Here is a 13,554-nt window from a genome sequence, read left to right as displayed (position 1 = left end):
AGAGCTGGGGCCTGGCAGAGCCAGAAGCACAAGCCTCATCTGCCAACTGCTGGCCCCCCCCAGCCCTGGCCTGGAGAGGCCGTGTGCCTGTGAGCTGCGGCCTTTGCTGCTGCCCTCCATCCCCACAGCCACAGAGGAATGGCTTGTCGTGATTCCCAAGCCAGTCTGACTTCTGGCTGGGCCAGGCGCTCAGGGCCGGGAGCACCTGGGGGATGTGTGAGTGGACAAAGGGTGAGGTCAGGATCAGACAGAGGAGGGAACAGACGCACAAATGAATCACTGTGTGAAGACAGCAGGTGTTGAAAGTGTCAGCAACAGTCGGAAAAACTCCATGTGGGCCTGGAGATCTGGTCTGCGGTGACTCAGGTGGTGGCTGGCCAGGGTCAGAAAGTCTGGTTCAGATTCCCCCCTACACACACGTCATCTGGGTCCCATGGCCAGCCCTGCAGGGGGCCCACAGCATCTCCCTTCCCCCAGCACAACCCAGGAGGAGCCAGAGAATGCTGGTGTGCCACAGAGGGAACTGTACCCACTGCCCATCCGCAGCATCCAGCCAGAGCTGTGGGGACCTCAGGACTCTGGTGGAATAAGGAGGAGGAGATGGGGGCCACATGGCTGGACCTCAGGGTGAGCCAGACATTCAGCAGATCACCTAGCGGAAGTAAGCTGGTGCTTCATTTCCATCTCAACCTGCCCATCTCCTTCTTGCCTCTTGCTTTTAGTTCTGGGATCCCAGTCACAGATAGCCAGGAATGAAACGTGCTGAGGCATATTTTGGTTCAAAATAAGGACAAGTATTTCCACAGGGAAGAGGGCTACCTTGGGATGGTGGGAGTTTCCTGTCACTAAGAACTTAGAATTGCATAGTTATCTGTCAGAAATGCTGATGGGTGGGAGGTGGCAAGAATAGATCTTTAAATGCAGTGACCAGGATTCCTAGTTTTACAACTAGGGCATGGCCAAACAGGGACAATAGGGCAGAGTATTTGACGTCAACTGTACCATTATTTGTCCATCCACTCATGTATCCATCCATCCATCCATCCATCCATCCGTCCGTCCATTCACCCATCCATTATCCACCCAGCCATACATCTAGCCTCAGATCATCATCCTTCCGTCCATCCATCCTCTTTGTATAGCTATCTTTATATAAATATATCTGTATGTCTTTCCATGTATCATTTATCAATCCATCAATTTCTCAATATATCTGTTGTTTCAATTATCCATATAAACACAGCATATCCTTCCATTGATCCATTCAAGCATCCATCAATACATATATATCCATGTCCCGCCCCTGCCTTTGCATTTCTTCATGAGCAAGTATCCATCCACCTATCCATCTACCCACCCACTCATCCATCCATCCATCCGTCCGTCTATCTAAATGGCTTAATACATACAAAACACTTAGAAGAAACATTCAGCTAGCCATGCATCCATTTGGAATAGAATAACCACTCAATATATGTTAATTACTTTACCTATATACTAACCGTCTATTTGTATATCTGTTTGCCCAGTGACCCAACCAGTGAACTATCTGTTTGTTCTTTAATACATCTTTCTATCTCTCCAGATATTCTTCCACCCCTACTTTCATTCATCTCTCCAAATATTTTAGTATTTATCCATCCCATTCACAGATCCATTCATATATCTGTCTGTCCATCCACCCATATGTCCACCCATCTTCCCCTCATGCATCCAGTTGTGCCTAAATACATGTTTGTCCTTCCACATACATATTTGCCATCATTTTGCCCATTAAGCCATCCAAATGAGTAAATACTTAAAATAATTGCTGGAACATAGTAAACCTTCAATAAATATTAGTTACTATTATTTTCATCCATCCATTTAGTCATCCATCTCTCATCCGACCAACGGTTCGTTCATTCATCTCTCCATTTATCTTCATATATTCATCCATCTAGTCACGTATTTTTCAACAAATTTATTGAACAGTTACTGTATTAACTTTTTAGGTGCTGGGGATTCAGCATTTACAAAGTCCCTGCTCTCAAAAGGATGACATTTAAGTGGGAGCAAAAAAACCCCAAGTAAATATATACTGTAATAAATCAGATGATGGTAAATGCTATACAAAATATAATTCAGAGTAAGAGGACATAGAGTTCTGGAGGAGATTGATGTTTTATATATGATAGTTAAAGAAAACCTCAAAAGAAGGAATAAGGCTTTCCTCGTTTGCAAAGTCTCTTGAGAAAAATGACAGCTATATACATCAGTGGGAGAAAGTGTCCTGGGAAGAGAGAACAGTGAATGCATAATTCCTGTTTTAGGTGTGCTGTTCACCAAGATATCTCTTCAATAGTTCATCCAGCATCAAGCCTTATGTCTATTTACTCACTATCTATCTAAGCTTGCGTTCATCTGTCTCTTTCTATATTTGCTTACCTTACCTGTTCATCTAAATTTCTATCCACATCCATCCATACGTCTACCTGTCTTGAGAACCTTCTATTTATCTGTCCAGTTATTTATCCATCCATCTACCCATCCACCCTTTCATCCATACTTTTACTCCATGTGTCCATCTACCCACACATCCATCTATCCACCTACCCATCCATCCATCATCCATCCACCCATTCATATTTCCATTCCATATGTCCACCCCCAATCCTTCTATTCATTCATCCATCTCTCTATCCATCCATCCACCCACCCATCTGTCATCCATCCATTATTCATCAATTCATGCACCCACCCTTCCATCCATCCATCCATCCAAATAGACATACATATCTTCTTATGTCATCTTTCTATCCACCCATCCACTCACCCATCATCCACCCATCCATCCATACTTTTACTCCATGTGTCCATCTACCCACACATCCATCTATCCACCTACCCATCCATCTACCCATCCATATATCTATCCATCCATCATCCATCCATCCATCCATCATTCATCTACCCACTCATACTTCCATTCCATGTGTCCACCCCCAATCCTTCTAGTCATTCATCTATCCCTCTATCCATCCATCCATCCACCCACCCATCCGTCTATCCATCCATCCAACATCATCCGAAAAGAGACACATATGTTCTTTTGTCTGCCCATCCACCTGCCCATCTGCCCATCCATCAATCCAAGTAGACATATGTATGTTCTTCTGTTCATTCATCCACCGATCCACCCATCCATCCATCATCCATCCATCATTCATCAATTCATGCTCCCATGCATCTGTCCATCCAAATAGACATACATATCTTCTTATGTCTATCTATCCATCTACCCATCCACCCACTCATCATCCATCCATCATCCACCCATCCATCCATCCATCCATCCATCCATCCACCTACCCATCCAAATAGAGATACATACGTTCTTTTGTTCATCCATATCCATCCATCCATCCACCCATCCATCCATCCCTCCATCCACCCAACCATTCATGTGTCCATCCACCCATAATACACATATCATCCATCCATCATTTATCCATCCACCCACCCATCCATCTATCCATCCATCCATCCACTCATCATCCATCCGTCCTCCATCCACCCATCCATCCATCTATCCATCATTAGTCCATCCATCCACCCATTCATCCATGCATTCATTCATCCAACCAGCCACCATCCATCTACCCACCCATCATCCACCCATCCATCCATCCATTCATCCATCCATCCACCCATCCATCCATTATCCATTCATCCACCCATCATCTATCCTTCGATTTATCCATCCATTCACCATCCATCATCCATCCATTCACCCACCCACCCATTCATATATTCATCCACTCATTATCCACCCATTCATCCATTCATCCATCTACTCATCCATCCATCCATCTAGCCAGGGAGCCAGCCAGCCATCATTCATCCACTCATCCATCCACCCACCCATTCACCCACCCATCCACCCATCATCCACCCATTATCCACTCATTCATCTATCCATCCATTTACACATCCATCTATCCAAATAGACATACATATGTTCTTCTGTCCATTTATCCATCCACCCACTCATCCATCAATCTATCATTCATCCACCCACGCATCCTGCAAGCCATCATTCATCCATCCATCCATCCATCCACCCACCCATCATCTGTCTATTCATTCATCCGGAATCTATCCAACCATCCATCCATCAACCATCATCCATCCATTCATCCATCCATTCACTTACCCATCCATCCATCCATGCACCCATTCATCCATCTATCCATGGATCATCCACCCATTATCCACTCATTTATCTATCCATCCATTCACATATCCATCCATCCGTCCAAAAAGACATACATATGTTCTTTTGTCCATCTATCCATCCATCCATCCATCCACCCATCATCTCCCCATCCACTCATTCATCCATTCATTCATCCATCCATCCACCCATTCATTCATCCACCCAGTCACCATCCATCCACCCTCCACCCACCTATCATCTATCCATCCATTTATAATCCAATCATCCATCATCCATCCATTCATCTATCTGTCCATCCATCATCCATCCATTCATCCATCCATCCACCTACCCATTCACTCATCTATCCATCCATCATACACCCATTATCCACTCATTTATCTATCCGTCCATTTACACATCCATCCATCCAAATAGACATATATATGTTCTTCTGTCCATCTATCCATCTGCCCGTCCACCCACCCACCCATCCATCCATCTTTTATCCATCCACCCACCCAACATCAATCCTTCATCCATCCATCACCCATCCATTCACTTATCCATCCACTCATCCATCCACTCACCCACCCATTCATCCATCCATTCACCCATCATCTACCCATTACCCACTCATTTATCTATCCATCCATTCACACATCCATCCATCCATCCAAAAAGGTACACATATGTTTCTTCTGTCCATAGTCATCCACTCATTCATCCATTCATCCAGCCATCCATCCACCCATCATCCATCCATTTATTCATCCACCCACTCATGATCCATCCACCTTCCACCCATCCATCATCCATCCATCCATCCATTCATGCAACCATCCATCCATTATCCATCCACCCACCCATTGTCTATCCATCCATCCATCCACTCACCATCCATTCATCCAACCATACACCCATCCATCCACAAATCCACTTACAAGTTCATCTAATTCATCTACCCATCCATCCATTCATCTATCCATCCATTCACACATCCATCCATGCATTCGAATAGACATGCATATGTTTTTCTGTCCATATATCCATTCAGCCATCCACTCACCCATCCATCCACCCACCACTTATCCATACATCTATCCATCCATTCATCATCCATGCATTCATCATCCATCATGCATCCACGCTTCATCCATCCATCCATCCATCCAAATAGATATACACATGTTCTCCTGTCCATCCATCCAACCACTCATCCATCCACCCATCTATCCACGCACCCATCCACCCACCCACCCATCCATCCATCCATCCACCCATCCATCTATCTACCCATCATCCATCCATCATTTATCCATCCACTCATTCATCCACCATATTCCACCCACCAGCCAGCCATCCACCATCTTCCATCCATCAGCTTTCCATCCATTCCTCCATCCATCCACCCATTCACTCATCATCCATCCATCTAGAAAGCCATCCATCCAACATCCATTCACTCATCCATCCATCCACCTATCCATCCATCCACTCATCATCCAGCCATCCAACCACCCATCATCTATGCATCATCTATCCTTCCATTCAGTTGTCCCTACTTCCTACCTTTCTTCATCTACCTTTCCTTTCATTTATCCCTTTCATTCATTCGTTAATTTATTCATTCATTTTATTCTCCATTATTGAGTTTTTTTCTTTTCTTTTTTCTGTGACTAACACATGGTTCATTAACTTGTGGCCTAAGAAGAGAAGAGAAAAGACCCTCATGGCCCAGTAAGCTCAGTGCCCCAATAGAACCTAAATAGGAGCTGGAGAAGTAGGGTTCTATCCTCTTGTTCAGACATTCTTATCACCACCACCACAACACACACACACACACACACACACACACACAAATATACGCTCACAGGAGTATCCAATGAAAGGTGCAATGAACAGTGAGAGGGCTGGTGGCCCCAGTGGCTCCTGGGTGACTCTGGGTAGAGAAATGTCTCTGACGTCAGAGAAGGCAGCCTCCAAATGCTCTGAGCATCCATCTGTCTTGTGTGTACCTCAATCCAGCAAAGGGAGAGAGCCGGGGTGGCAGTGTGGTGGGGGTACTGATGAAGGTGGGATTTGGGGTGGGGCTAGGACCAAGAGAAAGGCTGAAGGCTTCTTTCTAGAGTCCTCTGGAATCAGTGGGCTAGATCCATCTGTCCCAAGTCCCATTTCTCTTTTGAGGGGAGGATACCCTCAAAAGGAAGAGGAGAAGGCAGCCTTGGGTTACCTCAGAATTGAAACCGTCAAAGAGCAGTTTGCATCTAGGAAGGAGGGGCGCAGACACGGGTGGAATGAGGGGGCTGTGTTCTCCCCTTAGCAGGAAGGAGCAGCATCTGAGATCCCACCTACCAGGGCTGGAGCAGGGCAGCCCCCCTCTCCCTGTCCTCACCCACAGCCCCTGTGGCAGCTGGGGAAGCCAAGACTCTGTGAGGGGAAGTGGGTGTAGAAACCCCCCACCGCTACCCCCCACTATTACTGTCACCCCTCACCCCCCACTACTGTCCCTGCTGCCCTCTGCATGCCCCCCCCCACAGAGCTGCCCTTGCTCCAGGCTCATGGCCAGAGGCCTGAGGCCCTCCCACTCCTGCAGGGGGAGGTAAGCTCCTTGGAGGGGGGCACAGACATTCCCTGGGTTTCCAGACAGCCCCTCCCTGCCAGCCAGTGGGACCAGACAGTGCTTCCTCCCCCACCCCACCAACTCCCAACTTCCCAGCTTGCAGGCAGTTAGCAGACCGAGTTTAGACAGGACTGGCCTGGCCCCAGGACAGGGCCAGGGGCTTCCCTCCACCCACCGCTTATCTGTCTGTGTCTGGCACCGCAGGGCTGTGCTGGCCGGGCAGGGTTAGGAGGCTTGACTTTCCCAATCCCCTAATCTTCCACAAACCCCACACCCCACACGGGTCCCCCAGCCCCCTCTCTCCAGCTTCGTGGGTGTGGGGGAGGGACGGGCGCTGGGCTGGCTTCTCCCGTCTGGATTCCCCTTTGGCTGGGCTGCCCCCTGGCCGCATACTCCCAAGCCGCATTTTCACCTCTCAGTCCCAACTCATCCTGGGAGGAGAGGGCCTGATTCTCTCTGCCTCAGGGCACTGAGAGTCAGGAGAGGTCTGGGAACTGCCCTTGCTAGTTGCCTTGTGGTGCCAGGTCCCCAGTCTCGAGAAGAGAAGTCAGTTAGAAGTCCCTGGAAAGAGGATTCCCTGATGTGAAAGGGCTGGGGGCTGGGAACTGGATGGAGCTGGGCTGGGAGAGAAGCTGAGGGTTCCTTTCTAGACGCCTCTGGAAAGAACCAGCTCATTCTGGAAGTGCCACGTCCCATTTCTGCTTTTTGGGGAGGTCCCTGGGGGTGTCTTCTGAGCTTGGCCCACTTCTGGGTGGACCTCGGGAAGTGCTGCCCCCGCGTCGCGAGAACCTCCGGGTGCAGAGCGTTGGCAGCTCTGTGTGGGGTTATCAAACACCTATGAGGGGCAGCCCAGCCACCCCTGTGTCCCCCTGAGGCCCTGCCAGGGCCCCAGCACCCCAACCTTGAGCCCACGGGGCCACAGCTCCCCAGGGCGGGTCTCTGCTGGGAAGCAGTGTTGGGAAGCATCTGCTCTAAGCCAATGCCGCCTGCACCCCTCCAGGCCTGGCTCCCGGTCACTCAAGACGGCTGCCCTCGGGTAGAACCTTCAGCACTTTTAAGCCTCGGTTTCTCCCTGTGAGACAGGACGTCCTGGAACCTGCTTCACGGGGCTGTACAATGAGAACCTGGGTGTGAGGGTTTGGTGAAGGCTGGCACGGTGGAGTGACGTGCAGTCAGAGTAGCTATGACTGACTCCAACCTTGCAGATGGGGAAACTGAGGCCTCGGGGGGCGGGGCTTGCTCACCCCAGAAAGTGTTAGTCTGGGCGTCAGCCGCCGAGGTTGGACATGCCCCCTGGGTCTCTGTACCCCATCCTCCTCCTCCCCCGACGCTCAGAACCCAGAGCCTAGGAGAGTGAAGCCGATGTTCACGGCCCCACTCCTGCCGACCGAGGACTCCGAGGGGCCTCTTCCTGCTGCCAGGACCCTCATCTTCCCAACTGAGGGCTCACCCAGTGCTCTGGCACCCTCTGAGGGAAACTGAGGCAGAGGCAGGAGGAGGAGTGCGTTGTGGAGGAGAGAGAAGCCGCTGCACCAGCCCACGGTGCCGCCCGGCCGGGGCCTGCCTGCTCCTGGTCCCTGAGACCCTCCTGGCTCTGCCCCAGGTGGCTCCAGGATTGTTTTGTGAGGAGGCGTTTGGGGACCAGGCAGGGAGTGGGGGTGAGGGGAAGGATTTCCAGCTTCCCCAGTCAGCAGGGGTGGGGGTCTGCGATACCCCGAGTGTATGTGAGGCTTCCTCTCCCTCTCCCCCACCCAACGAGGGACCGTGAGAGGGTCCAGATGCAAGGCGGGAGGAAGCCGGCGACCTCGGCCAAGAGGAAGGCATCCATCATCTGGGCTGAGCTCAGCCTCCCCCTCCCCTGGGACATTTCCGGGCGCCAGAGACCCCTGACCTGGGGGGAGGAGAAAAGGAGGCCCCAGGGGGATCCTGAGGCCTGACCCAGCTCTGACTGCCGCCTTCAGGTCTGGACCCTGGGTGCGGCCCCCTAATTCCTCCACCCTAACAGCCTGCTGCTGGCTGGGGCCAGGGCCCGACTCTGCCCGTGTCCGCCCTCCCTCCTGAGTGGCCTCTGGCACTGCCCACTGCTCCGGGCTGAGTGCCCTGGCAGTACCAGGTGGAGTCTGGCCCTGCTGGGAAGGCAAATGTATGGGAGGGCCACCCAGGAGCCTGGCTGCAGGGGGGTTCCGACCCGTGGGGTCCCACCCCTCCCATGCCACAGGCTCCTCCCACCCTCAGCTCTCTCAGGGGGACAGGAGGATGAGGGTTCTCAGGGCGCCCAAGGCCTCCAGGCTGGCTTGGCCTTTCCCCAGCTGCCCACAGCCCGGCAGGGACCTGGGGCCTCTCTCTTGAAGACCCTGGAGCCCAGAGGGCAAGGCCGAGGGTCTGCAGGGTCAGGAGGCCAGAAAGAGACCCTGCCCAGGGTAGACCCGCAGGTGGTCCCTGCCTTTCTCCCCTCTTAGCTGGGCACACGGAGAAACAGTTGAGGCAGTGTCCCTGAACCTCCTGTGACCGGGGCCCTGCCCTGCCCAGCAGCCGAGGGGGCAGTTAGAGGCCTGGGGACAGGAGATGACCGCTCACCCGACTCCTGACCAATCAGGGTCCTCCAAGGCCGGAGTAGCCAAGCCTCTCCTGGGGGGAGGGCAGGACCAGGGCATGACCTTTTGTCTTTTTTTTTAAGAAAATGATTTATTCATTTTAAAATCAGGGAATTGACATGAAATTAGCAACAGGAATACATGATTAAAAAAGAAAGACAGGAAGAAGTGCCCTGGTAAAATTAGGCTGCTGAGTGGCAGGGAGCAGGACAGAGCACGCAGCACTTCCAGAGCCAGGAGTCTGCATGGGGTGAGGGTTCAGGGCAGCACCGGGAGTCATCCAGGACTGGCTCTAACGATGGGCAGCAGCAGATGCTAAGGGAGCCCAAGGCAGTGGCCATCTTGGGTGGGCTAGACGAGGGTTAGGAAGACTGGAGAGGGGGCGGGGTGGCTGGGTCAGGCTGGGAAAGGTCTATGCAAAGCCTGCAGTGATTCTGGCACCTTCTAGAACTGGGAAGAGCTGGGAATGCCAGACCATTGTGGGGAAGTGAGATCTGCGTGGCTGGGGCAGGACTGGAGTGGACGCCTAGGGGTGTGGCCTTGCCACTTGGTGGTGAATGGTCCCATGCATGGGAGGACAGAGTCCAATGTCTTCACGGAGAAAGAGTGTGGAGGGCTGGGGCATGGAGACCACCGAGTGAGGTCATCCCCATCAACCAGTGGGGCAGGAGGGGGCTGGGCTGTGGCAGGGGCGAGGCCCAAGGGAGCAGGGCAAGCCCATCTGCAGGTGGAGCAGCAGGACTTCTGTCATGTGGGTGGGGGCACAGGGAGGACCCAGCCCAGCCGGGTCTGGCCCTGGTGAGGGTCAGGGTGCACATGGGCCCTCCAAGGAGTTGGGGGTCCAGGATTTGGACGTGTGGAACCCAGGCTCCCTGAGGGCGTCCTCCACCTCAGTGCATTGGGTGGGGGCTCTGCCCCACCGCCCCTTGGGGTCCGAGGCCCGTTGCTCCCCACGGGGAAAGACTGGGGATGGGGCCACGTCTCACCTCTACCAGGGAAGCCCCACAGAGACGTGCCAGAGCTCATGGCCCTGGCCCCGCTCTGTGGGATCCCACAGCTGGGCAGCCAGGCAAGGAGAGAGCACCCCAACCCTGAGGGAGGGAGGGGGTGCAGCCCAGCCTGCACATGGGCAGAGAGGGGAACCAAGGCCTGTCGAGGGCCTGTTGTTTGGGGACAATCCCATCCTAGGGCCCAATGTGAGGGTGTTGGCCCAATCCTGGGGCAGTCTGAGGGAGGTGGCCCCGTCCTGGAGCAATCAGAGGGGTTGGTGCACTTGCCCAGTTGGAGGGGCAGAGGCTGCCCTGGGCCCAGCATGGGGGGTGATGTCCTGAGACCCTGACGTCCCCTGCTCCGTGGGCAGCATGTGGGGACCGGGGGGCAGTTCTCGCCTGCTCTCCTCCAGCCACTGCCGACTCTGCCGAGCCCTGGCCTTCCTCGGGGCTCCTGGCTGGGGGCTTCCCAGGCCGCAGGTCTCTCCCTGGGCGTCGGGGACTTCTCACTCACCCTGGACAGGAAAATCCCCGGTTCCCTGAGTCACCTTCTGAAATGAAAACCCCACCCGGCCTGAGGTCTCAGTTTCATTCTGAAAGGTCGGTGTCACGCACCGCATGGGCGGGTCGGGGGGTGACGTCCGCGGGGCACCCAGGCTCCAGGGGCTGGGGCTGTGTCTGGCCAGCTCTCCTGCCCGAGCTCCTGACAGACCCTGCACAGGTGCAGCCCGGCCCTGGGACAGGCACCAAGACACCCAGGGGTCGGCCGAGCGCCGGCCCACTGCCCACCCGCCTGGGCCCCTGCTGCCATGGCCGTGCCCTGCTCCCCCAACCTCTCCCTCTCCTCGGCATGTGCGACAGCTGGGAGCGGAGGTCAAGGATGGGGCCAAGGAGGGAGGCGGGGGTGCCCGACCAGGCTGCTCAAGCTGTGCCCTTCTATGGGCATGAAGCAGCTAGAGGAGCATGGGAAGCCCAGGGCTTGGACGGCGCTGACATGAGGAGTCATTTCTGAGCAGGGACACAGCTGTCCCTAGTTGCCTGCTCTGTGCACAGAGCAACCTGCCTCCCCAGGGACGTGACGATCCCCAAGGGGCACAGAGACTGGGCCATGGCCTCTCATCCCTCCTCGGCCCTCATGAGCTCATGCTGGGCGACGGGTCCCATCCAACCCCTTGAGGGGCAACATGGCTGCCATTGCTCCGGCCTGGCACGCGCACCCTGACCCGGACTCAGACCCCAGCCTGCCTAGCCGTGCTCAGCCTCCCCAGCAGCCCAGCTCCCGGGCCCCTGGAAGCCCACACCAGGGCCCCATAGGGGATTTGGCAAGGAGAAGGTGACCGTCCACCTCCCTCCCCCACGCACACATGCACACGCATGCTCACACACGCACACACACAGCAGACATTTCTCTCCTTATCAATAAAGGCGTCATCGCAGGATCAGGTATGGCTGCCACCAGCCTCCAGAAGAAGAGCCAGGGTCCAAATGCACTTTGCAAGTCATCCCTGAGGTTGTGGGGCCCTGGTGACCATACAACCCTCCCATCCCCTCCCCTCCCTGCCCTTGGTGGCTCCGTCTCTATCCTTCTGGCTCTGGGCATCTCATCCCCTCTTGCTCCAGCCGGGGGCTCCTGGTCCTTGCCTTCTGCTGGCCTGGGCAGCAGCCCCACTGTTCCCCTTCTGGGCCAGTGGTCTCCATCCCCACATGGCTCCCCAACCCCTGACTGTTAGAACATCCGTTTGCCCCTCGAAGCCTCGCCTGTCCCCAAGACCCAACTACACCCACCACTTCTGGCACCTGCACCCTGGGCAGTCAGAACCCACCCCACCCCCAGCTCAGCTTGGATGCCGCCTGCCGACAGCGTTTCCCCAGCCAGGGACCCTCCTCCTCTGCCTCCCCACAGGCCAGGCGCCCAGCACTCCATGGAGCACAGCTGCCTCCCGAGCAGGCCTGGGCCCGCAGGGTCTCTGCCCAGCTCTGGCTGTGGTGGCACGGGTGGTCCTTTTTGCTGGCAACCCACATGCAGCACCTGCCCATGTCCCCCTCACATCCCATCCCCAATGGAAAGCGCCTTCTGGTACTCAGAACAGGCACCTGCTGGGCATCCTCGGGCTCCTCCATCACCATGGGAGGGGCAGTCTAGGGGAGGCGGCCCAGCAGGGCCTCAAGCTCAGGCTTTGAGAGTCCCAAGGCCGAGCAGTCCCTCTCAGCCAGGCTTCCTGGCCCAGGGCACCCCCCCTCCAGTCCTCGCAGCTTCAGCCCTGCCTGCCTGAGGCCTGGGCTCCTCCCCAGCTATGCAGGCCACGTCCTGGGGCCCTGCATCCGGTGTCCAGCCCTCCTTGTCCTGGGTTATCATCCCACCAGCTGGAGAAGAACCCAGCCTCTCCCAGTGAGGCCCAGCTGCAGAGGCAGACGGAAGAGGCGCCCACCCCTCCGTGTGGTGACACAGGGTCCCAGGAAGGCGCCTTGCAGCCTGTGTGCCGCCCAAGTCCCCCTTGGCGCCATTGGCTCTGGGTTAAGCGTTACCCTCGTATAAATGCAAACAAAGACTCCTGCTCGCTGGGAACAGACCACCGTGACGCATGAGGCCTCCCCCATGGGCACCTACCCCGTGGCTTCTTCCACCAGCAGCTCTTCCTGCTCCTCAGAGTCGGGGTGGCTCGGAGCCTCCGCCATCGGCCTAGCGTCTGGGCCGATTTCGGCTATGCGTGTGTGCGGCCGCTCAGCGCTTCCTTGGGCGGGCGGCGGGCCGGAGCCCCCACCCCCAGCTGGGTTTCACTTCCCCCTTCCGCCTGCAGGTTGAGGTTTGGAACATATTGGGGCTTAGGTTGGGGTGTTGTTTTTTAATCTGTTGGTGCAAGAGGAGAGGAAAAAAAAAAAAAAAAAAACCCCAGCCATCAGGAAGCGTTAAGCAAGTCGAGTTGCAGGGACTGGAGTGACAGAGAGGGACGGTGTGACGGCAGAGCCGGGGCGCGGGGGCCGGCACATGGTCTGGAGTCCTGGCGCCTGCACAGGAGACCCCACACTCTGCCTGGGTCCCCCCGCAGGCCTGGCCTCCAGGTTCACTTGTGCTGGCTGCTCCCTGAGTCTGTCTGCTCTCTGAGGCTGTCCCCCATGCCTCCATGTTAAGCATCTCCACGTCTCTGGATG

At 54.9% G+C, this 13,554-nt stretch overlaps 1 protein-coding gene across 2 annotated transcripts in view; it reads right to left on the bottom strand.

Annotated features, from left to right (window-relative positions):
* Positions 1–13,341, bottom strand: part of LSP1 (lymphocyte specific protein 1) — a 40,796-nt gene extending 27,455 nt beyond the window's left edge. Inside the window, exon 1 of one of the 2 annotated variants that reach the window (XM_014830188.3) lies at positions 13,013–13,341. In XM_014830188.3, the coding sequence (XP_014685674.1) occupies positions 13,013–13,080 (68 nt within the window). In that variant the 5' untranslated portion in view covers positions 13,081–13,341. The remainder of the gene's footprint in view (positions 1–13,012) is intronic. The other variant, XM_044749797.2, reaches the window with a different exon arrangement.
* Positions 13,342–13,554: the final 213 nt, after the last annotated feature.

The sequence above is a fragment of the Equus asinus genome, chromosome 17 (genome assembly GCF_041296235.1).
Source record: "Equus asinus isolate D_3611 breed Donkey chromosome 17, EquAss-T2T_v2, whole genome shotgun sequence".
Taxonomy (NCBI): domain Eukaryota; kingdom Metazoa; phylum Chordata; class Mammalia; order Perissodactyla; family Equidae; genus Equus; species Equus asinus.
The sequence above is the reverse complement of the archived record's forward strand: the minus strand, read 5'-3'. Positions and strand labels throughout refer to the sequence as shown.